This window comes from Aquarana catesbeiana, linkage group LG09 (genome assembly GCF_042186555.1).
Source record: "Aquarana catesbeiana isolate 2022-GZ linkage group LG09, ASM4218655v1, whole genome shotgun sequence".
NCBI classification, from domain to species: domain Eukaryota; kingdom Metazoa; phylum Chordata; class Amphibia; order Anura; family Ranidae; genus Aquarana; species Aquarana catesbeiana.
In genome coordinates, this window is record NC_133332.1 from 252,989,676 (window position 1) to 253,012,223 (window position 22,548).

The window sequence follows — 22,548 nt, forward strand, 5'->3', positions numbered from 1 at the left end:
ATAAGCCTAGGCTAATGACCAGACAAGAAACAGGAAGTGGGCTGTATAAAGTATTTACAGGCAGAAAAAAAAAAAAAAAAAAAAATGTTTTACTACCCAAAGTTAAAACAACAAGGGCAGAAGATTTACTAGATGGAAAGTTGAAACAATGACTGAAGGTCCGCTTTAAGTGGCCCTCGCTCTTCCAACAGGTGAACCCCCCTCTGCTGTACTGCATTGATACTTTTTTTTTTTTTCAAATCTGTAACTGGAGGTCCGTACGTCCGTGAGATGGAGGGAAGGCCCTGCAGAAGCCAGAGCATTGCACATGAGACCCACTGATAGCGGTTGCAAAGCTTTGCAGGCTCAAATGTAAGAATAATAAAATAAATCTTTGCTTTTTGCAAAAGGTGGAATTTTCCTTTGAATTTAAAGCTTTTCCATGAGAGGCTATGCGGTCACTAAGGAGTTTGCTTTAATCATCAGCACAGCTTCCAGCTCCAGGAGGGAAAAAACAAAAATAACAAACAAAACTAAAAAAAAAAAATCAAACAAAAATAACAAACAAAATCGCTTTAGGCTGATCTATGTAGATTGCAAGGGTTTTAGACTTTGTAGCAGGTTTCCTACCTTTGCGGTTGTGAAGAGAAACAGGCTTGTCCCAGGATTTTCTTTCCAGAATGACTTCCGAATGGGAGGGTCTGTTCATTAGAACACTGAGGGCTCCAGGTGATTATAATGAGAACAGCTGCAGTGTCGGCATCCCTTTAGAAGTTGTTAACCCTCAGGGCAGTGGTCTCCAAAGTGCAGCCCCTTGCTTGATTTTATCTGGCCCTTGGAGCACTATTCCCACCACTGACAGGGCACTATTCTTCCTACTGACACCAGTGACGGGGCACTATTCCGCCCACTGACACCAGTGACGGGGCACTATTCTTCCTACTGACACCAGTGACGGGGCACTATTCCGCCCACTGACACCAGTGACGGGGCACTATTCCGCCCACTGACACCAGTGACGGGGCACTATTCCGCCCACTGACACCAGTGACGGGGCACTATTCCGCCCACTGACACCAGTGACGGGGCACTATTCCGCCCACTGACACCAGTGACGGGGCACCATTATTGCAGTGCAATGTTGAGACAATAAATTTCACTTAAATCGCAACACGTGCAGCTTGTTGCTCAAAAAGAAGCGAGAGCTTCTTTTGGGAGACAGCCGTGTAATGTTGCCGTGGTTGTAGCACGATTTATCGTGGTAAAAATCACACCGCAACCGTGGTGCCATTATTAAGTAATGGCATTGCAAACGCATCTTGCAGCGATACTGAATTGCAGGCAGAATTGACACGATTCTGCCCGAGATTCAGATCACCCAGGTGTGAATAGTGTTTAATGCAGCTGAGCTGAACAGAGGGAATGTGATCACTTCTATCACAGAGTATGGCTTCAAGATAGGGTGGGCTTGGGTCGCAGAGCGTGCGACCCGAGCCCACCCAGGTGTGTTACAACAGCAAATGTGATGGGTGTGAGACCAGGAGCAGGAGAACGGGAGTCCGCCACCGAGCAGGGGTAAGCCGCCGGTGATGGGGTAAGTTGGCAGTTAGCATACTGTTTGCCGCCCCATCCCAAAAAATAAAAAAATTCCACCAGCCGCCACGGATCCCAACAAAGTGAGTGCAGAGCTTTGACAGTCTTTTGGAATGTTATCCTATGTGTCTGTGCACAAATAGGCTTTTAGCAGCGTTTATTGGTGGGGGAGTTTAGAGGCAGGAAAAAAAATAACCCACCTTGAGCAGCAGTGTTTTGGCAGAAAAGAAAAATGCTTGACGCTGATAAATGTGTCTAAGCTCTAGGCCAGTTTAGCACTCAGTGTTTGTTCATTTTAATAGCCAGAATTAAAATTGTGGCCAAAGAAATAAACACAAAACGCTGCTAAACTGGTTCTTAATGACAGGATTTTGAAAGGATTTTCTCCTGTCAAAAGAAACAGCATTATACAATAAACCAGTGTGAATGAGGCCTAAAGGCCGGAGCCTCATGCACCAGGGATAAACACCCAGTGTACATTGGTCTCAACAATGGCTCTACGAATCCGTGTACAAATTGGCTGCACTATAATGTGACATTCTATGGGTGTCAAGGTCTCCATTCAGATACCACTGGGATAGAACATGTCAAGTCTGCCATTAACTTTCAGCCTACGTTAATAATAATGTCACTTGAACTTCTGTAAATGGAAAAGGAAGACTTAAATATAAAAAAAACAAAAAAAAAAACAAACATATTAATATATTACATTTATTGGCAAAGTACAAAAATAGTTTGATCTTTATTATTCAAAACTGGCAATATTCAGGACAGTAAAAACAGTAATAAAATCAGGACACTGGGTACAGACATTTAAGCGGTTTATATTAAAACAACTCATTGTGAGAGCTATACATGGGCTACCATTGCTGAAATGCTATCGGCCTCTCATGCCGATCCAATGGCTTCAGCACGTAGAATGAAAACCACCTTGTCGTGACGAGGTACGTAATTTACACTCTCCCATTTGCTCCTGGGATATCAGTGTCATTAATCCCAGGATTCAATGGGCATCCGCCGCTTCTGGCATTGCGTCATTTCAAAACAGGAAATGACGCCATGCCAGGAGGAGTTAGGCGCCATTTTTGAACTGTGGACTCTTGTCACTGAACGGCAGCGGAGAAGGAATCGGTAGCGGCAGTGGCATGAGCGTCAGCAGCAAGAGCAGTAAGCGGAGGTGGCAACCTGTCAGGAAGAAACTGGGCCATGCAGTGTCATTACTGCGCTGATGCAAGAGATTGGGGGGGGGGGGGTGTAAACGCTAGATAGCCAGCTGCACCTAATCCTGAAAATAAACACAAGCAGGCTCCAGATGCCCGCAATCTCAATGGCCCCTGACTGCTCCTGAGATCAGGTAATATTTTATTGATTTCTAAGAAAGAAGCAGGAAAACATTACTAAATGCATGCAAATAATATAGTAGAAGTTTTAACAATCACGAGTGAGCTTTTAAAAAAATAAAGAAATAAGATAAAAATAAAAATAAAAGGAAGGTTATGGGGACTGGAGCTCTGCTTTAACTGGCTGAATGAATGTTTCAAAGACTTAAAAAAAAAAAAAAAAAGTTGGGAGAGAGGTTGCTTTAACTTGAGAGGAACCCTTAAAATAGTTTTCAAGTCACCAGTTCATTGGTGATTAATGGGAAGAACGTCTCTTCACAGTCTGGAGTGGTTTGGTTCACCAGTTCAGGTGCATATTTTTACTTTTATTCGCACTTAAACCGGACCCAAAATCACACAGAATGCTTTTCAGAAAGGACCGCCGCTGCCCCGAGACTTAAATTGGTGGTCAGTTGGTAGAAAAATTCCACTCCGTACAGTGGTGGTCAGAATGCACACCCCTTACAGATACTCAAAAAAAAGCATTGGTGTCAGGCCACTAGATTTGTTGAGTGGCAATGGCCCAGTGACTATGCAGGCACCAACAAATGGGGAGGTAGAAATTGCTCAAAGGAACCCCTTAGTAACCCCTTCAGGAACCCTAATATTTCACAGAACCCTGGCTGATAATGGATGATTTAGAGTTATTAAACCAAGAGACAGCCAGGCAATTACATTTTAGCAGCTCAGCAATGGCAGCCTATGAATTTCTCCAAGCAGCCGATTCCTATAAATACTCCTTGACAAATCCTTAGGAGTAGTATTTCAGAAAACTCTCATGCGCTTTGTACAACTCATCTCTAATGTTAGACAAAGTTCATGAACCTACAGAAACTTGTTCTTTCCAAAAGGCCCCTTACCCAAATACCCTTCAGTCTAATTCAACAGCCAGCCTTCTGAGAGTTGTCATCCAATTGGTTGGTTGCCCTTTCCAAAAAAAATGGTTGTGGAGCCAATGACAGTAAAGCCATCCACTCTGCTGGCTTAATCATTCAGCTACCTCTAGTGCTTGCCTTGAGGTAGCATAAGTAGATTGACAATATCTAAAGTATGTGCAACAGGCACACAATGAGTTCTGTTTGCCACAATTGTCCTACCTCTTGCATCTCAATTAGAAATCATTCCAGTTCCAGAAGCTATAGTTCCTTATCTGGAACTCCTTGTCTACCGCATCCAGTTAAACCTCATTACCGAGAAGGGGTCCTGGAAGCTGCCATGAACAAGAAGGCCTGGCCCTGATTTGGTCCATAACACTGGGTACGCAGCACCATTTTGTACTAGAATACAGCACCTACAATCCTTTGTCAGCCATCCATTCCATTCTTTTTATTAACCCAAAGGAAAAAGTTGCAACGGGCCTGCGGATTGGAAGAATGCCCATCAGGACGTGCGCATACATAGAACTGGCGTCCGCAGTTAGGGCCGGCCTTCTTCACTGTCCGCAGAACACAAGGCTCCCCGTGACCTTTACAGTTGGGTGGAGGTGGAGGTCCTTTAAGCAAAGTCTTCCAGAAGGCTGCTTGTTGTTGGTTGGGTTTCTGAGAAGCAAGAAAATGGTCTTCTGTACCTTTAGGAAGCTCCTTTTCAGGTTCCAGTTTAGCAGTGTTAGTCTGTGGCTGTGTAACAGTTGCCTTTTGTGCTGCTGGCCTAAAAAAGTCAAGGAGATTGCCTTTCCCACTCTTGCTGTCCACTTTGTTCTTCTTTCTGATGGTTTCATTAACTTTTTCTTGTGTCCTCTTCCGGGTGGAAGTTTGCTCAGACCCTTCAGCTGAAGACTGAGAACTTGACGGGCCCATGGTCTCGCCGCCCGAAAAATCTTTGTTCTTTACCACAAAAAACTGAGACAGTTTTTGCTGCCGTCCTGCAAACTCCGGTAGGTATTTAGTACAGAGAAGGGGACATCTATCTGCTGCAACTGCCCTGCATTTCATAAATCCCTTCACCGGACAATGGTCAGATCCCTCAACCTCTGGCATTATAACCGAATCCATAAATTCAGTCTCAACCAGGCTTCTGTCACCCAGAATATAGTCAATGCGGGTGCCATAATTGGTCTGCCGGGCCCCAGATGCTGAGTGCCAGCAGGTGAAGGCATTCTTCTGAGTGGGGTGGAAGTAACGGAAGGTATCAAGGAAAAGACCTCCTTCGGGTGGATTGCCATCACTTGTTTTAGGTGCCGCCGGGTCACCAAGGAACTGATCCAACCACTGACGCCCTGGGTTCTCTGCAAACGCTTCCTAAAAATTGAAACCCATGTCATAACATAAAGGATTAATCTTCAAAACTGAAATCTATTTTCCAGTGACTCAGAAAAACTGGTGGAGCAAGTGAGGCTTGTATTTGCAGCCAGGACTGATCATGTCAAAGGAATTAAAGTGGTTGTAAACCTCAGACATGAAATATGAACAAAGCATATCCTTCTCTAGTGTGTATTAAATACTGTAGGTCACATTGCCTGACTTTGTGCAAAACGTATGTAAATCAGAAGACTGGTTGCATGGAATTACAAACACTACGGTAGGTAAATCAGTACATATATTTGCGTTTCACCTTTGTTTTTGGCTTTTTGCCCAGAGCTTTATGTGTGTACAAATTTTACTGATGTTCAGACTCATTTATTTTCCTTCCACTTCACACTTTATATGTGCCACTATGTGTTGTCTATAGGACATAAAATCCCAATAAAATACATTTACGTTTTTGGTTGTAACATGACAACATGACTCATGACTACATGACTCAGAGCAGGAGATAAGTTTATGATTGTTCTAATATTTCCCCAAGATACAACACTGTCCCTTATAATCTGCCAATGCACTGGCCAAAAAAGCAGAACTCACCAGATCATCGGGATCACAGTGGTCAACGGGCTTGTGCGAGGTGTTCACATCTCCCAGTATTATCACATGGCTGAAACATTGAGAGCAATGCAATCTGTCAGTAACCCTTATGTAGGGTGCAGGGTGGATATAAATCAATGATTAAAAAAAAAAAAACTTTTTAAAAATTTGATTTTTTTTTTTTTTTTTTTTTATTTAAAATTGATTTTTTTGATTTTTATCAAATTTATTTTAATTTTCATTTTATTCATTTTAATAAAATGCTTTTGTAATAAAAAATCTATCTAAAGATAGTTTTCCATTTAAGATACATTAATAATTTTGTTTATTCAGCATGAAATGGAGCTTAGTTATGTAGCATGAGGCTGTATATTCTGCAATACTTACATTTTTGGTAAACTCATTCAATGAATCCAAGCTGAGATAACATGCACTGCATTGATGCATTCACACAATTTTTACAGTAACCATGAGATAAAACAAAGTTCAGGAATATTCCTTTATCCCGTTGTTTTGCAAATCTATGTACACTACAAACTGTATGATTGAATCGGTTCTGATACAGCCGTTTTACTAACCTGACAGCTTATTATTCTATATAGGAAACCTTCATTTTTGTTTGCAAATATTAAAGATTTTAACTACTAGCAAGAATAAGTCCTTACATTTAAGGAGCACCTGTCATTTCAGATCCATCAAGGCAGTGCCTGTTAGCGGGAATCCACTCACCTGCTGCCGCCACGTCTCTCACCTTGTTGTGTCACTGCCGCATCACCAGATGTCCCATTAAAGTGAATGGGACTGCTGGTGAATCAACAGCGGGTCAGAGGAGGAGCCGCTGCGGGACAGAGATGACAGTTGCTCTTGAAAAATTATGATTGAAATCAAGCTATTTTACTAGTGATTTAAATCAAATCCACCCTGGTAAGGAGTCGCCATCCTTCTCACCAAGCATAAAAACTCACCCGCCATTTCTCAGAATAGCTTCTGCCCGTATCTGTAGCAAACTGTAAAAGCGCAACTTGTAGGTCTTGCGCTCTGGCTTCTCAGGATCGGCCCGTGGACAATATACATTAATCACCGTCAGCGTGTCCTCTTTGTTATCAGAAGTTCTGAAATGCAGAAAAAATCCTGAAAGTTATGGACACAGCGAGAGACATCTTTAAAAATAATCTTTGTCTGGCATGTCCACTGTGGCCTTAAAAAAAAAAAAAAATTAAAGGGCAAAGTGACAGGTTCTCTTGTAAGAAGAACTCTACACTTACGAATACCTACATAGAGCATGACATTCTACATTTTATGTAAGCTCTAGGTTAGAACCTACAAAGGGAGAACAATCTCCACCTCCTCACATGAAAGTGTTCAGGTTGGTCATTCGGCCGCTCAGATTGGAGTACTGCAGCGGCTGGATGGGAGCGTGGTGTTTTTTCCTATAAGAGAACCCAGTCGTTTTGCTGAATGGGCAAAGACACTGGTTTCATTGGATGAGAATGGTTTTTATTAAAAGTGATGCTAAAGTCTTGTTTGTTTTTGTTTTTTTTTCTACCCCGTTTAACCACTTCAGCCCCTGAAGGTTTTACCCACTTCCTGACCAGGCCATTTTTTGGAGATACGGCACTGCGCCGTTTTAACTGACAATTGCGCGGTCGTGCGACGCTGTACCCAAAAAAAAAAATTGATGTCTTTTTTTTCTCAACAAATAGAGCTTTCCTTTGGTGGTATTTGATCACCTCTGCGGTTTATATTTTTTGCGCTATAAACAAAAAAAGACCAACAATTTAGAAAAAATAAAATCAATACTTAATTTCTGCTATAATACATATCGGAAATAAAGAAATAATTTCTTCAACAATTTAGGCCAGGGTATTGCAGGGTACTGTGGGGTATTGCAGAGTACTACAGAGTATTGTGGGGTACTGTGGGGTATTGCAGAGAATTGCGGTGTATTGCAGGGTATTGCAATATGGCTGAGCACAGAGGGATGGCTGAGCATGGATGGATGGATGGATGGATGTGACTGCAGGTGTCACGGAGCAGCGCTGTGGGCACTACAGATCCAGCCCACAGCGCTGCTGCCATCCAATCCCTCCCCCTCTCCTCCCACACTGTACCGATCGGTACACAGAGGGGAGGGAGGAACCATTTGTTTACATGTGATCGTCCGTCATTTGACGGAGCGATCACATGGTAAACGGCCGCAATCAGCAGCCTTTTACGGTGATGCGCCAGGTCCAGAGGACACGGCGGTCACGGATGTTCTTGGGTGCACGCCCCAGGGGGCGCACGAGAGCAGGATTCTGGGAGGACGTCATAGTTTGCCCTCCCAGAGTTAAGTAACAGCCCTGTAGCAGTCATTCGGCTATGGGCCGGTTGCCAAGTGGGTAAACAAACCTGTCATACTTACCTCCGCTGTGCAGTTGGTTATGCACAGAGTGGCCTTGATCCTCCTCTTCTGGGGTCCCTCCACAGCGCTCCTCACTCCTCCTCTTTGAGTGTCCGTTCGGAGAAGCGCTCTTCTACGGGACACCCGTGTGGGAGCCAATGGCTGTGCTATCAATCTATCCAATCAGGACACGAGACACCAGCCAGAGCTGGTGTGCATGTTCCTGTTGCGGGAATTACTGGGCTCAGGTAAGTATTAGGGGGGCTCTGGGGCGTTGCAGCAGGAAAGAATATTTTTCACCTCAATGCATAGAATGCATTAAGGTGAAAAATGCAGAGGGTTTACAACCCCTTTAATGATGTGACTATAAGCAACTTTTCATTTACTTATGGTCTGTCACTATTGGAGGGAATTCCTCTTCCGGGTTTGCTGTAAATACAAGTCATTTGCATGGTGTGCATCAATTAGCTACGCCCCTGACAACTGACGTATGAGGAAACGCGTATGGAGGGGCCCAACTACATTATCACACACAACGGCCGCAATGATCGCACAGTGGATGTTACTGTTTTACTCCTAATACAAAGTGAGCATGCGCGTGCACTATTTTTTACTCAAATACCTTTTTTTTTTTTTTTTTAAATGATATACTGCACTATGCACGCTGAATTTTTTCACATATTCCTATGCTGTGAGTGGAGCGGGATCAAACAGTTGGACTACACCATATACCGTGGGCACGTGTGGGATTTATCCCTCAAGCCTTTTTGCCCACTTAGTAATATGAGGGCCAGCGCGGTCTGCTAAGCATTTAACTATATTGCTGTCTCTACTGGAAATCTGAGAGCTGTTCTGGAAAGTGGAATCACTTCCTGGACTTATATGGAATTTTTTGAGCACAAGAGCACTTAAATGCATTGGATTTTTATTTTGTTTGGATTTGTCACTTATATTTGGAATATTAACACTTTTATGTTTATATTCATTATGTAAATAATTGATTTTTAGTTCATTATGTTTAACATATTTTGAAAGCGCTGCACATTATGCATCGTTCTCTATAGAGACTGGTTTACTTTCAAGGCAAAAAAAAAAAAAAAAAAAAGAAGAGAAAAACAATAAATTTGACAATTAATTTTGTAGACAGAAATACTATTTCTATCCTTATTTGCTTGAGGGTTCAATAACCTCTAGTGTGTTCTGTTCACTGACGCAGGCTCATGAAAAAAAGGACACAGTAAATACTATTGCAGCCTATATGCCCCATTGACCCCAAAGTATTGCATTGGCGTGTGCTGGGGAAAAAAAAAAAAAAAAAATGTATACGTGCTGCATTTTTTTTTTTTACAGCACACAAAAATGTTTTGCAGTGAGTTATGCACTGCAATGCTGTGCTGAACTAAAGAATTACACAGAATTTAAAAAAAGGGCAAAAAACTAGCACTTTCATGCATTTTATATCTGTGAATGAGCATTTAATCTTTAAAATTTCTTCACAAATGTGAAAGGAAATTTTATAATAAAAAAAAAAAATAAAATAAAAACTATTTGCACCCCAATTAACCCTCCTCCCCCACTTTTCTTAGTAATATTTTTCTATTCATATTTTTGTTACTTCTATTATTTTTTATTGGTCATTACACTTAGACATTTTTAATTTATTTTAGTAAATTTTTTAGTGAACAAAAAAAAAAAAAAAAAAGTTTAAAACTGATCAAAAGCATTTATTTTTGTGTAAACAAAATTTGCTAAGTTTCATACAAAATTAAAAAAATGTTTGTCATAAGCGGAACAAATTATACAGTAAAATATATTCCTACAGTATCACAATTTTAAAAGTTAACACTGGGAAAGCTTTTTTTTTTTAATATATTTATATATTTGTCTATAGATTGTATAAAGCAAAACATTTTTTGAAAGCATTTCAACAAAAACATTACTTGCCCTAAAAAGTAATGGCAAGAAACGATGATTCTATTTTTATCTTATTTTTTGCCTGTGTTACAATTAGAGATTTTCACAGGGGAAAATCTCTTATGTACCCCTGGCATACTAGTGTAAACTTTACAGAGGCTCTAATCCTTACCCACTCTATGCAAAATTAAAAACTAATACAAGTTGGACACACAGCTTATCACTTGAAGCCTTGGTTTAAGAAAGGTTAAAAAAAAATTATATATATATATATATATATATATATATATATATATATATATATATATATATATATATATATATATATATATATATAGTTTTGTTTTTTAATAATAATAATGAATTAAAAAAATATATTATAAAAAACATTTACATATACACACACAGTTGGGAAAAATATATATACATTATATTATCTATATCTGTGCAGTGGCCCTTTAGGGGAAAACCTGAATCCTTTTCTTACAGGATGCTGTGTTGTGTGATGACTGTTCTTCCCTCTTGGTCCAGAGATAGCAGCTCCTCCTCCGAGAACTCCTCTGTGTTGCCATAGCAGCCCACAGATCCCTTCTGACTGGTGAGCTGCCCCGATAGCCCCTCCTCTGCCGCATGAGGAATTGCGTGGTTCTTACAGAATGTGGCCACTCCTAATCAAACAGAAACCCTCGATAGAATATGTGCCATCCTAAGTTTTCACAGATCTCATTTCTTGAAGCCGTAAAATGTCAGGACAGCACAAACAAAAAAGTTGTAATTTTTTGCTACAATTGTTTTGTGAAATTAAGAAAGTCAATAAAAGTTCAATTATAAACAGCCTAGCCACACTTAGAATCACACCCAAAAACACATTCTGCTACTCCTCCCTAGGATGATATGTCAGTTTTACACTGCCCAGACAAATAGAGTGGCCCAAAATCCAAAGAGCACCTTCAGGCTTTCAAGGGGCATAAATAATGCATCCAATTTCCTGACTATCCAGAACATATCTTGAGGCTCTAAAGTTCAGGACCATAGAAATACCCACAAAATAACCCCCTTTTGCAAAGTATCCCTGCCGACGTATTTGATTCATTCAAAAATGGAGGGAAAAAAAAAAAAAAAAGATAAATGTATTAGCTTGCATAAACTTTATTATGATATTTCACACACATACAGCAGGGGCGTACTTAGAATTTTACCCCAAAACACATTCTGCTATCCCTCCTGAGTATGGGGATACCACGATGTTTGTTGATTTTTGTAATACATCAGATACAATGTACCGATACACAATCAGTCCAATGTATCAAATACACAGTGTACTGTAATGATCGCCAATGTATGAGAGGTCAGGGAATAGAGCTTAGAGTAGCATCACCGTTGATATTCCTACAAGCCAAGTGACCCTTACTGATGCATGGCTGTTCCTAGAATGCTAGGTTTATTTCCATGAAGTACAGGTGGCTGAATGAAAGGTGAACAAGAGAGTTTCTGTGGTTCCAGGATTGTAGCTGTCCACAGGGAATGAGGTCACATAGAACAGTCAGCGGGACATGCAGATTGGTCTGTTCAGGCTAAGGCAGGCACAACAGTGGACTGGTGGGGTGGTGAACCGGGACACTGTTGCTGGCAACACTGTACTGATGTAATGGTGATCAGGGACCCTCATGATAGCTGCCCTGTCTCTAGTGACACCAGAACTGGCAAGACTAGCAATCAGGAACATTATTGCTGGCTGCAAAGGTCTGGCAACACTGGGACTGGTGTGGCAGCAATCAGGAACACTGTTGCTGGCTGCACTGGTGTGATGGTGATCAGGAATAATGTTGCTGGCTTACACTGGTCTGTTAGCAATCAAGAAAACTATTGCTGGCTGCAAAATCACAGGCCTTGGGTCAACCAGGAACACTGTTGCTGGCTGCACTATCACAGGTCTCGCAATACTGGGATTGGTGTGGTGGTGATCAAGAGCACTGTTGCTGGCTGCACTGGTCTGGCCGCGATCAGGTGCACTGCTGCTGGCTGCACTGGAACTGGTGACACTGGTACTGGTGTGGCGGTGAGCAAGAATAATGTTGCTGGCTGCACTGGTCTGGCAACACTGGGACTTGTGTGGCGTGGATCAGGAACACTGTTGCCAGCTTACACTGCTCTTGCGGCAATCAGGAACAATGTTGCTGGCTGCACTGGCACAGGTCTTGCGTCAATCAGGAATACTGTTGCTGGCTGCACCATCACAGGTCTCGCAATACTGGGATTGGTGTGGTGGTGATCAAGAGCACTGTTGCTGGCTGCACTGGTCTGGCAATACTGGGACTGGTGTGGCGGCGATCAGGAGCACTGTTGCTGGCTGCACTGGAACTGGTGACACTGGTACTGGTGTGGCGGTGAGCAAGAATAATGTTGCTGGTTGCACTGGTCTGGAAGCGGTGAGGAACAATGTTGCTGACTGTACTACTCTAGTGACACTGGTGTGAGAGTGATCAGGAATACCTTTGCTGGCTGCACTGGTCTGGGGGCTAAATGGGGCACTGGCTGACTGGTCTAAGTGTTATCAGGAACACTGGCTGGCTGGTGTGGTATGGTGACATTGTATTGGTGCGACTAGCAATTAGAGACACTGGCTGGCCAACAGGGCAGCAAGCCAGTGTGTTCTTGATCATTAGTCACACCAGTACAGTGATGCCATAAGCTGCCACAATCTCTGTTTGGAAACACACACTCTGCTTCCTCTCAGAGGCCTGGCTGCAACATGCAGATACTGTTTCCATGTGTGATCATTGTGATTGTGTAAAATGGATTATTGGAATTCCTATCACTTTCTGTCACAGGAACAGTGACAGACATTCAAATAGAGAATGTTAATCTTCCTAGTAAAGACAGACAACACAAATCTGGCAGGGGCTCCAACCCTTCTTCACTCCATTAAAAACTAAAAAAGAAGAAAAAAAAAAAAAATTTGTTTTGGCCTTATATTTACTTTAAGCCAGAGGTCCCCAACCCTGGGGCTGCAGACTGGTAACGATCTGTGGCCTGTTGGGGCAAGACTTGATTTGTATTTTGAAGGCTGCTTCCGTTGCCTGAAGGGCTCCTCCTAACCCTGTATCTCCCGCTACACAGAGGGTGAGGATAGTCACAGCCATACCAGGAAGAGGGCACCGATTGCCTCATTGTTCCCATCTGCTCTGTGGCCGACAGGAATTGTAGTCCGAGAACCTGAAGAAAGACTAATTCCAGCCCTACACTGGACTACCGATCCCGGAATCCTCCGTACCAGGCCAGATCAGTTGATCTGGAGCAGCCAATCAGCTCAGACGCTCGGCTTTCCTGCAATATGAAATCAGTATGGTATGGTTAGGTCAGTGATGTGGAAGATGGACAGAAGGTTGGCACGGCTGCACCGAGACTATGAGAGCTATGGAGGTCATATCGGTGAGCAGGCAACAACTGAGCTGCAGCACCTGATCTCACCCCCAACCCCCAACCCCCATGATGCCTTGTGCCAGGGAGTTTGGGGACCTCTGCTTTAAGCCAAACACTTTCTTTGTGAAAAGAGCATCACCGAGGAAAGTTTCGTCTTTGCCCATAGTCACCCAGCAGTAACTGGCACTCTTGAAGTCACACGGTTAGATTGAGTCACGTGGGGCAGAGGGGAGCAGGAGCTGATGTAACCTCACTAGGGGGAGGGGGGGCTTCAAAATGGAGGTGACATGCAGTCAACTGCTTCCCAACAAGCAGCAGACAAAACATATGTATTAAGAGGGGCAAGGCAGCAGCCAGAGGATCTGTTTCCACTAACAGTGGGGACGTGCATGGAAATGGCAGGATCAATTTACAAAAAAAAAAAAAAAAAAACACATAAATTATAGAAAGCTTATGCACACAGATAATAGGGTGTCATTTTAAAAACCTATACACACACACACACACACACACACACACACACATTATACTGCAGCTTACAGATTCTTAGATGCAATGGCTGCATTTGTTTTCTTTTTAGGCTTTTTCGCTTCTATTTGCATCTGGTGATCCAGCTCAAGTCTGATTTCAAAAGCACAAGCTCTCCTGCAGAATGCATCAGTTTACATGGATTAGACAAACCATTTACCAGTGACATTGGTGCTTAGAATGATCAGGTTTTTATTCATGTAAAACCTTTATCCCCAAACGAATTAAAAAAAAAAAAAAAAAAAAAAAAAAAAAAGTTTGCTGTAAACTGATTATAAAGTGTGAACTAGAGTTCGGCTTCAATTTGTTAGTGTATCTAAATTTGCTAGTACATCCAACACTCCTCTCCCCCCAGGCTGACAATGCTGCTGTCCAAAAGGTGTCCCCTGTGCTTCTTCACCCAGAGAGGGGGACACCAAAACAGGAGGTGTGTTACTGGCCAGATCACCAGGTGAAAATAGAGGGGGGGGGGGAGCCTAAAAATAAGAAAACGAATGCAGCCACCACATGGAATGATTGGTAAGCTGCAATATATGACATTTTTGGTTTTGAAGTTTAATACAGTTTTAATAAAGAGGATTCCACTGAGACTGTAGATGTTGTAAATAACAACTCGCCTACCTGAATATCCACTCCGTGCACGACTGAAGCTAAAGTAGGAATTGTAGCCTTCTATTATGGCGGTAGGTTCATCCAGCAGGTCTCCTAAACAAGCAAACCGTGCAACATTACAACTGTGTACTGCAGTGAAAATGTAGAAAGGGTCTAATTCCAAATTCCCATAAACATATATGCTCTGGTCACGTCCCACTGTACATATATATCGAAAACAAAAATATTGGGACCTTCCACCTTTTTTTCAACAGTCAAAAATCTGACTCCCCCCCACTTTGAAAAAAATCTCTTAAAATTTTTAGCCTAGGTAAGAATGGTGTAGCCCCCAGCTGCCTGCAGGCTCCTGGGATTGTCAGGTTAACCATGTGACCTTCAAAAGGTTTACCCCCCTTCATGACCAGGCCATTTTTTGCGATATGGCACTGTGTTATTTTAACGGACAATTGCGCAGTCATGCAACTCTGTACTCTTCAGAGAAGCCTACCCTACCCACACTTAACAACTGTATTTTCATTTTTTCCATCAGCTCATCCCCCACAGTTATTGCCTTTTGTTTCCACTTGACCCTCCCCTCTAGATTGTAAGCTCTAACGAGCAGGGCCCTCTGATAGAGGCTTCTTTTGGTGGTATTTGATCACCTCTGTGGTTTTTATTTAAAAAAAAAAAAAAACTATTTTTTACTTTCTGCTATAAAAACATGTCCAATAAAAAAAAGAATGTCTTCATTAATTTAGGCCAATATGTATTCTTTTACATATTTTTGGCTAAAAAAAAAAATCCCAAAAAGTGATCAGTGACTTATAGCGGGACTGCGATAGTGCGGCGGACAATCTGACATTTTTTGAGGACCAGTGACACTAATACAGTAATCGGTGCTAAAAAAAAAAAAAAAAAAAAATATATATATATATATATATATATATATATATATATATATATATATAGACATGCTGGTAGGTTAATTGGCTTCTGTCCAAAATTGGCCCTAGTATATGAATGTGCGTTGGGGACCTTGGATTGTGGGCTCCTTGAGGGTAGGGACCGATGTGAGTGTGTGATGTATGTGTGGAGTGCTTTGTAAATTGACAGCACTATATGGATACCTTAAATAAATAGTGACAATTGTAGACACACACCCATACACACTCAGGTTGAACTGGATGGACTGGTGTCTTTATTCAACCTTACTATGTAACTATATATGCACTGTCACTATACTAATGACACTGGCTGGGAAGGGGTTAAAATCAGGGGTGGTCAAAGGGTTAACTGTGTGCCTAACTGGTGTCTTCTTACTGTGAGCGAGGTGCTTGTACTAGGGGAAGGCATAGATCCATGTCTCTGCTTTGCAGAATCGCAGGATCCGTGCCTTCTGTGCTTGTTTACATAGGCAGACAGCCGTTCTCCCTCTATACCCAAGGATCGGTGGGTGCCAGCGGACGTTGAGTCCGCGGTGCCCGCTGATCAGCTCCCATTTTGTATAATCATATCGGTACCGGGCCACCAGCAGCGCTATTGCGCTCCCCAGACTCGGAAGTGTCTAATCACGTACTAGGTACGTGATTGGGCGCAGCCGTGCCACATTGCCGCTGCATATCAAAGTCAGACGGTCGGCAAGTGGTTAAAGAATATGAACACCCAACATTTCATATTCCTGTATGTGGCTGCTGTACCATGTACTTGTATAAGAAAGTAACCGGTCCTCTCTGTATTGCTTCCTTTGTGTGAAATCCCTGGTGTTCCTGCCAGTCCCTCTGCTTTACTATTAAAATCTAAACACACTAAGCAGGAGAGCGCAGCATGGTCAGTTTTCTGGCTGTGCTGAGAACTCAGCCTACTCACCTCCAATGATCAGACTTGTCCTGAACCCCCCCCCCCAATATTCACAGGGAAGACTAGTGTACTGCAGTTTTGCCTCCCCTAGCTCTCAGAGTTCCTTATGCAGCTGATAACAGAGGGTAGGTAATCACTTATTAAAGAAAGAGAAAAAACGTTTTTTTAAAACGCTATACACAAAATGTTTTTGCAGATCAAATTCCCTACAGCAGGGGTAAACAATCTTCCACAAGACAGCTGTTAAGAAACTACAAGTCCCATGAAGCATTGCAAAATGGACAGGCTCAGCCACAACTGCCAGAGGCAGACTGAGATCTGTGGTTTCACCACAGCTGGTGCCAAGATTGCCACCCCCCTACCCTATGATGTGGGTGTGTGTCTGCTTCCCCACCAGGGCTGCTTACTGGTCACTTTAGTCTCCTGCAGGCAGATAATGTCTGCATCCAGCGAGTCAAGGATTTCTTTCAGTCCCACCCGAGTTGCCCGAATCCCATTTATATTCCAGCTCAGAATCTTCATCCTTCAAAAAAAAAAAAAAAAAAAAAAAAAAAAAAAAAAAAAAGAAAAAAAAGTTACGAATACTTTGCAAGATATTATTGGGTCAGTCCACCTAAAAATGATATACTGTAAGTCTCTGACATAGTAATAAAGTGGGGGGGGGGGGGATAAAAAAAATCTAATAAAATAAATAAAAATTGATAAATGTTAATGTTAAAGTTCCTTTGCCCCTCACAGAAAGAGACATACAACTGGCAGATGTTAATGGCTTCTCATATTTCTCTTCTAAAAAGGCTTTTGACCATTTGCTGTCCAAGGCAATTTTTTTACACATTAAAAAAATCATTTTTGTCAGCAAATTACTTAGAATGCCCAAATATTGAATATTTTCTAAAAGCAAGGAGAATAAATAAATGGTGGCTGTTGCATTTTTTTTTAATGCAAGTGAGTGAGCCCTAACTCTGGAAGGAGGGGATCGTCCTGAAGATTTGTAGGCCTCACATATAGCTTCTCTAATCCATCTGGTAATGGAACCTCTGGAAGCCTTGGAACCCTTTTTGGGGCCATTAAAAGTAATCAGTAGTTGGGAATCTTTCCTAAATTCACTAGTAACTTATAAGTAGTGTAGAAGATATCTTACATCTAAAAAAATCTAACCTTTCTTCCTCCGGATTCCTGGGGGGAGGAACAAAAGCTAGAAAGAACTACGGTACTTCCTGTGATCTGTGGCAGTTAAACGAAACTTTGGGCAAATACAAAGAGTCAGACCTGATCACTACTCTTACGAAAGGATCTTTACACAAGAAAGAACCTAAATCAGAGACCCTTCTCCCAGAAGTGATCGCCAAAAGGAAAACCATCTTTAGGGTGACTAATTTTAAAGAGGCGTCACGCAGTGGCTTAAAAGTGGGTCTGGTAAGGGCGTTAAATACCAACGACAAATCCGGGGGAACCTGCTTGACTACTCTGGGTGTACGTCTAGCCCTAGCTAGGAGGAGTCTCTTAATTAAAGGCTCCTACGCCAGTCTTTTCTCAATGAATAGAGATAGGGCAGCAACCTGAACCCTAAGAGTGCTGACAGCAAGCCCCTTTTCCACTCCCCTCTGTAAATAGTCCAGAACATAGGAAATAGAAAACGAGTCTACCCCAGCCCTTTTTTGCCAGGCTACAAACGTCCTCCAAACTTTGCCATAAATCTTCCTTGTGACTAATTTATGGCTGTCTAGAATAGTCTCAATAACCCTAGCTGAACATCCTTTCAATTGTAGGATGCGCCGCTCAGCCTCCAAGCCATCAGATGGTAAATCCGAGGGTTTGGATGTAGCATTGGCCCTTGGTATAGAAGGTCTCTTCTCTCTGGCAGGGGCCAGGGGGACTCAGAGTGCTCTCAGTGCAGGGAACCAAATCCTCCTGGGTCACCATGGGGCAATCAGAATCAATTCTGCTTGATCCTGCACAATCTTTTGGAGCACCAGAGGCAATATTTATAATATATAATTGGAGGAAAAGCGTAGGCCAGGGGAAAATTCCACTGGAAAGAGAGCGCATCTGTCTCTAGAGACTTTGCTTCTCTCTCCAGAGAAAAATAAACTGGAAGCTTCCTGTTGTGGGTGGAAACAAACAGATCCACTTTGGGCATTCCCCACCTGACCACTAACTCCTGGAAGATTTCCTGGTTCAGCTCCAAACTGCTGGAAGTGAGTTACTATGCTCAAATAATCTGCTAGAATATTTGCTGACCCACTGATGTGGACTGCCCTGATTGAGGAAACATTGTCCACTGCCCAGGAAAGGAACTCCTGACTTAACCCTAGCGGGCTGTCTGAGCGAGTACTTACCTGCTTGTTGAGGTAAGCCAGTGTTGTGGCATTGTCCGAAAAAAATCAACAGATCCTTTGCATGAACCCTGGTTTTCAAAGTGACCAAAGCTTTTCCTACTGCTAACAGTTCCCTGTAGTTTGAGGATTGGGCTGCCTCTTCTGGCTGCCAGGCACCCTGAACCTGCCAATCCTCTGAGTGCGCCCCCCAACCCTACAAGCTGGCGTCTGTGGTAATCTTTACCGGGAAACGCTGGGCCCAAGCCTTCCCTACCTGCAGATGCTCCGGTCGGACCCACCAGGATAGCTTGAGAGTCATCTCCTGGAAGCCGCACAACCTGGTCTAGAGAGGCCTTTCTGCGATCCCAACAACACGGAAGAAACGCCTGTAGGAATCTGGAATGCAATTGAGCCCAGGGCACTCCCAGAATTGCTGCAGTCATCAAGCCCAACAGCCGCATTATCTGACGCAGGGATGCCTGAGGATTGCACCTGAACCTCTGCACCGAAAAGAAGGATCTTGGAGATCTCCTCTTCCAGTAAGAAAATTCTTTGGGCCAATGAGTCTATCAGGTTGCCCAAAAATATACAGCTCTGGGGGGGGGGGGAACCAGAGCAGATTTCTGCAGATTGACTTTCCAACCCAATCTTTGGAAGGTCTGCAGAACTACTTGCAGATCCCAACCCAGGTCCTCTTTGTCCCCGGCAAAGATCAAAAAGTCGTCCAAGACGATTGAAATTTTCTGCAAACGAAAAAAATACCATGACCTCGGCCATGACCTTTGTAAAGATTCTCGGGGCTGCCAAGAGAACAAAAGGAAGGGCTCTGAACTGCCAATGACTTAAGCCGTTTTCCAAGAGGATTGCAAACCTCAAAAAACCTCTGATGATCCTGGTATATTGGAACATGGAAGTAAGCATCCTGAAGATCCAGGGTCACCATGAATACCTCTGGCAATAACAGATTCCTGTGAATAAATGCTTTCCATCCAGAAACGCCTGTAAACCAGGAAACTGTTTAGGAGGTTCAGATTGATGACCATCCGAAATCCTCCTGATGCCTTTCTTACCAGGAAAACATGGGAATAAAATCTTTGGAATTTTTGATCCTCCGGAACGGGGGAAATAACTCCTTCTGATTTCCAAAGAGAATTCAGACATAACATGCCCTGCCGTTTCTCTTGGTCCCTCGGCAGATGAGTGAGAAAAAACCTCTGGGGCGGAGGGAGATTGAATTCCAACCTGAAACCCTCTCTTATGACCTTGAGAACAAAAGGATTTTCTGTTACCTTTGACCATTCCTCAGTGAAAAAGGTCAGCCTTCCTCCTACCCCTGACCTGGCATCACAGAGCTTTTTGCCTGGGTTGAAGGAGCAAAGAGAGATCCCTTTAGCTTTGTCTTTGCTAAACGATCATTTTTTTCTTTGCCTGCTGACCTGCTGGTTTAAGATTAGCTTTGCCCCGAAAACTACGAAAGGGCCTCTTACTTTGAGACTCAACTTTCCAAGATGGGAAACATTTACCCTTTTCCAAGGATCGAGCAAGTACTTCCTCTAAAGCTGAACCAAACAATAGTTTGCCTTCAAAGGGAATACCGCAGAGTTTATTTCTAGAGGTCAGATCCCCGTCCCAGGATTTCAATCAGATTGCCGTCTAGAGCAATTGATCAAGGCTGACATTTTGGCCACTGATCTAACCGAGTCTGCCACCGCGTCTGCCATTTGGCTATCAGGGAGAGAGATTCTTTGATCTCTTCTACAGGCGTGTCGGTGGGGAGCAGGTCATCTAGCCTATGGACCCAAACATATAGATTTCCAGCTAAGCAGGTGGATGCCAGGGCTGGCCCCAGAGAGACGGCTGAAGCCTCCCAGGCCTTACGGAGCAAAGCGTCAGCTTTCCTATCCATCTGGTCCTTAAGAACCCCAGAGTCTTCAAATGAAAGATCAGATTTCTTAGACACTTGAGACATAGGAACATCCAGTCTCGGATACTTGAAAAACATCTCAATGTCAGACTGAAAGGGAAATCTCCTCTTATGCCCTCTGGACCGGAACAACCTTTTCTTAGGCTCTTTCCATCCTTAAGTGACTGGTGTACCGGAAAACACTTGAAGACCCCTATACATTCTATCCTGAAACAATTGAGATTTTTGTGGTGGCTCAATCTGTTCAGAAGTAAAAACTGCTTTAAACAGTTCTTCAATATCTTCGACTACTGCAGGAGGGGCTGAGCAGCTATGTGATCTCCTCAGCTGATGTCAGAGGGAGATCACATCCCCTTCTGCGGTATCCATCGGAGCTGTACAGCGGCCGCGAGTCATGTGACCGGCCTGAAGACAGCTCTAAATCGGTATTTACAGCGCTCGCTTTTCTAAAACACTAACGCAATGAGCCATGCCAGGCTATAATAGAGGGTCTGCCAGTGTTTGAGTTATATGGGTTAACAAACCCTTTTAAGTACTCCCATTCAGCAGGACTCTGTCTCTGGGACTCCCCAGTCTTCAGGGTCTCAGTCCCCCTCACCCCAGTCTTCAGGATCTCCCCGGTTTTCCTGTCTCGGGGGTCATAGTCCCCCCCCCCCACCACCCAGTCGCTCCCATTCTGCAGGACTCTGTCTCCGGGACTCCCCAGTCTTCAAGGTCTCAGTCCCTCCCCTCCAGGGTTTTTGGGTCACCCCAGTCTTCAAGATCTCCCCGGTTTTCCTGTCTCTGGGCTCATAGTCCCCCCACCCCAGTCTTTGGAATCTCCCCAATCTTAGGTGCTCCCATTCTTCAGGGCTCTGTCTCCGGGGCTCCCAAGTCTTCATAGGTTCCAGTCTTCATTTTTGGGGCTCTCATTCTCCAATCTTAGCACCCCCTTGGTCTCTTAGGGGCCCTTTTACACCAAAGGCAGTTGGATGGATTTTGAACCTCACTCCAACTGAGCAGACAGCCCAACATCAAGGGATTCCTATGGGGATAGTTCACATCATTGCAACGCAGAGAAAAATAAACAAGAATAAAAAGTGTAGAGCATGCTGCATTTTCCACACCGTAAATTCAGGGAAGTGCTACAAATGCACGACATCCAGCCAAGAAAGTATAGAAAAATGCACTGCGAAACACATGCAAGCACACGTCAAATGCATGTAAACAAGCATGATAAAAACACAGTTATTTGCAGTTTCTGCTGTGAAGGGGCCCTTGGTTGTTGGGCCCCTTAGGTAACACATGGACACCCCAAATTATCTGTCTGCTAAACCATCACATTGCCCACTACATGACCGAGTCACCCCCCTCTACAGAGGGATTCTGGATAATATGGCTCATCTCTTATACACACATCACACACCTACAGCTCTTCCCCCTGTCCAGCGACATTTCTACAGCACCCGGTCCCACTGCAAACACGTCATTCGTGTATTACACTCCGCTTTCTATTTCCCGCTCACAGAGCTGACAGGAGCGCAGCCGCTCGGCGCAGAGAATATAAGTCATCAAGGGGGAGGAGCAGCATTGACAGTGAGAACGCGTGTGGGCAAGGAGAGGCGCGGAGTGTATACAGGGGCGGGGCAATACTGGCAGCAATGACAGAAGACGGGAGTGATAGGAGAGGCAACGTGGTAGGGGCGGGGCGCCGATGACAGAAGGAGGCACCTGTTTGCAAGAGAGGGGAGGAGTATAGTGATAGGGGCCGCCCCGCCCGCCTTCCAATGTCTGGAGGGTAAACACAGCCCAGGCCAGCAACACGTGCTCCTCCGGTTAT

At 43.5% G+C, this 22,548-nt stretch overlaps 1 protein-coding gene across 1 annotated transcript; it reads right to left on the reverse strand.

Annotated features, from left to right (window-relative positions):
* Positions 1–3,153: 3,153 nt before the first annotated feature.
* Positions 3,154–22,278, reverse strand: APEX2 (apurinic/apyrimidinic endodeoxyribonuclease 2). Its single transcript, XM_073600199.1, has 7 exons — positions 22,135–22,278; positions 16,895–17,010; positions 14,661–14,744; positions 10,576–10,756; positions 6,757–6,903; positions 5,792–5,861; positions 3,154–5,188 (listed from the first exon to the last, which is right to left on the reverse strand). The coding sequence occupies exons 1-7, from the start codon at positions 22,161–22,163 to the stop codon at positions 4,256–4,258; spliced, it is 1,560 nt and encodes a 519-aa protein (XP_073456300.1). The 5' UTR covers positions 22,164–22,278; the 3' UTR covers positions 3,154–4,255.
* Positions 22,279–22,548: the final 270 nt, after the last annotated feature.

What these genes read in the sequence shown, in the direction of transcription:
- APEX2 (XM_073600199.1), bottom strand. Translation starts at nt 22,163, where the DNA reads ATGTCGCTGGACAGGGGGAAGAGCTGTAG. An exon ending in GCAGGAGACTAAAGTGACCA is followed by an intron (nt 14,745 to 16,894) that starts GTAAGCAGCCCT and finishes TTGCTTGTTTAG; the next exon opens with GAGACCTGCTGGATGAACCT. An exon ending in ACTGTGATCCCGATGATCTG is followed by an intron (nt 5,189 to 5,791) that starts GTGAGTTCTGCT and finishes TTCAATTTTTAG; the next exon opens with GAAGCGTTTGCAGAGAACCC.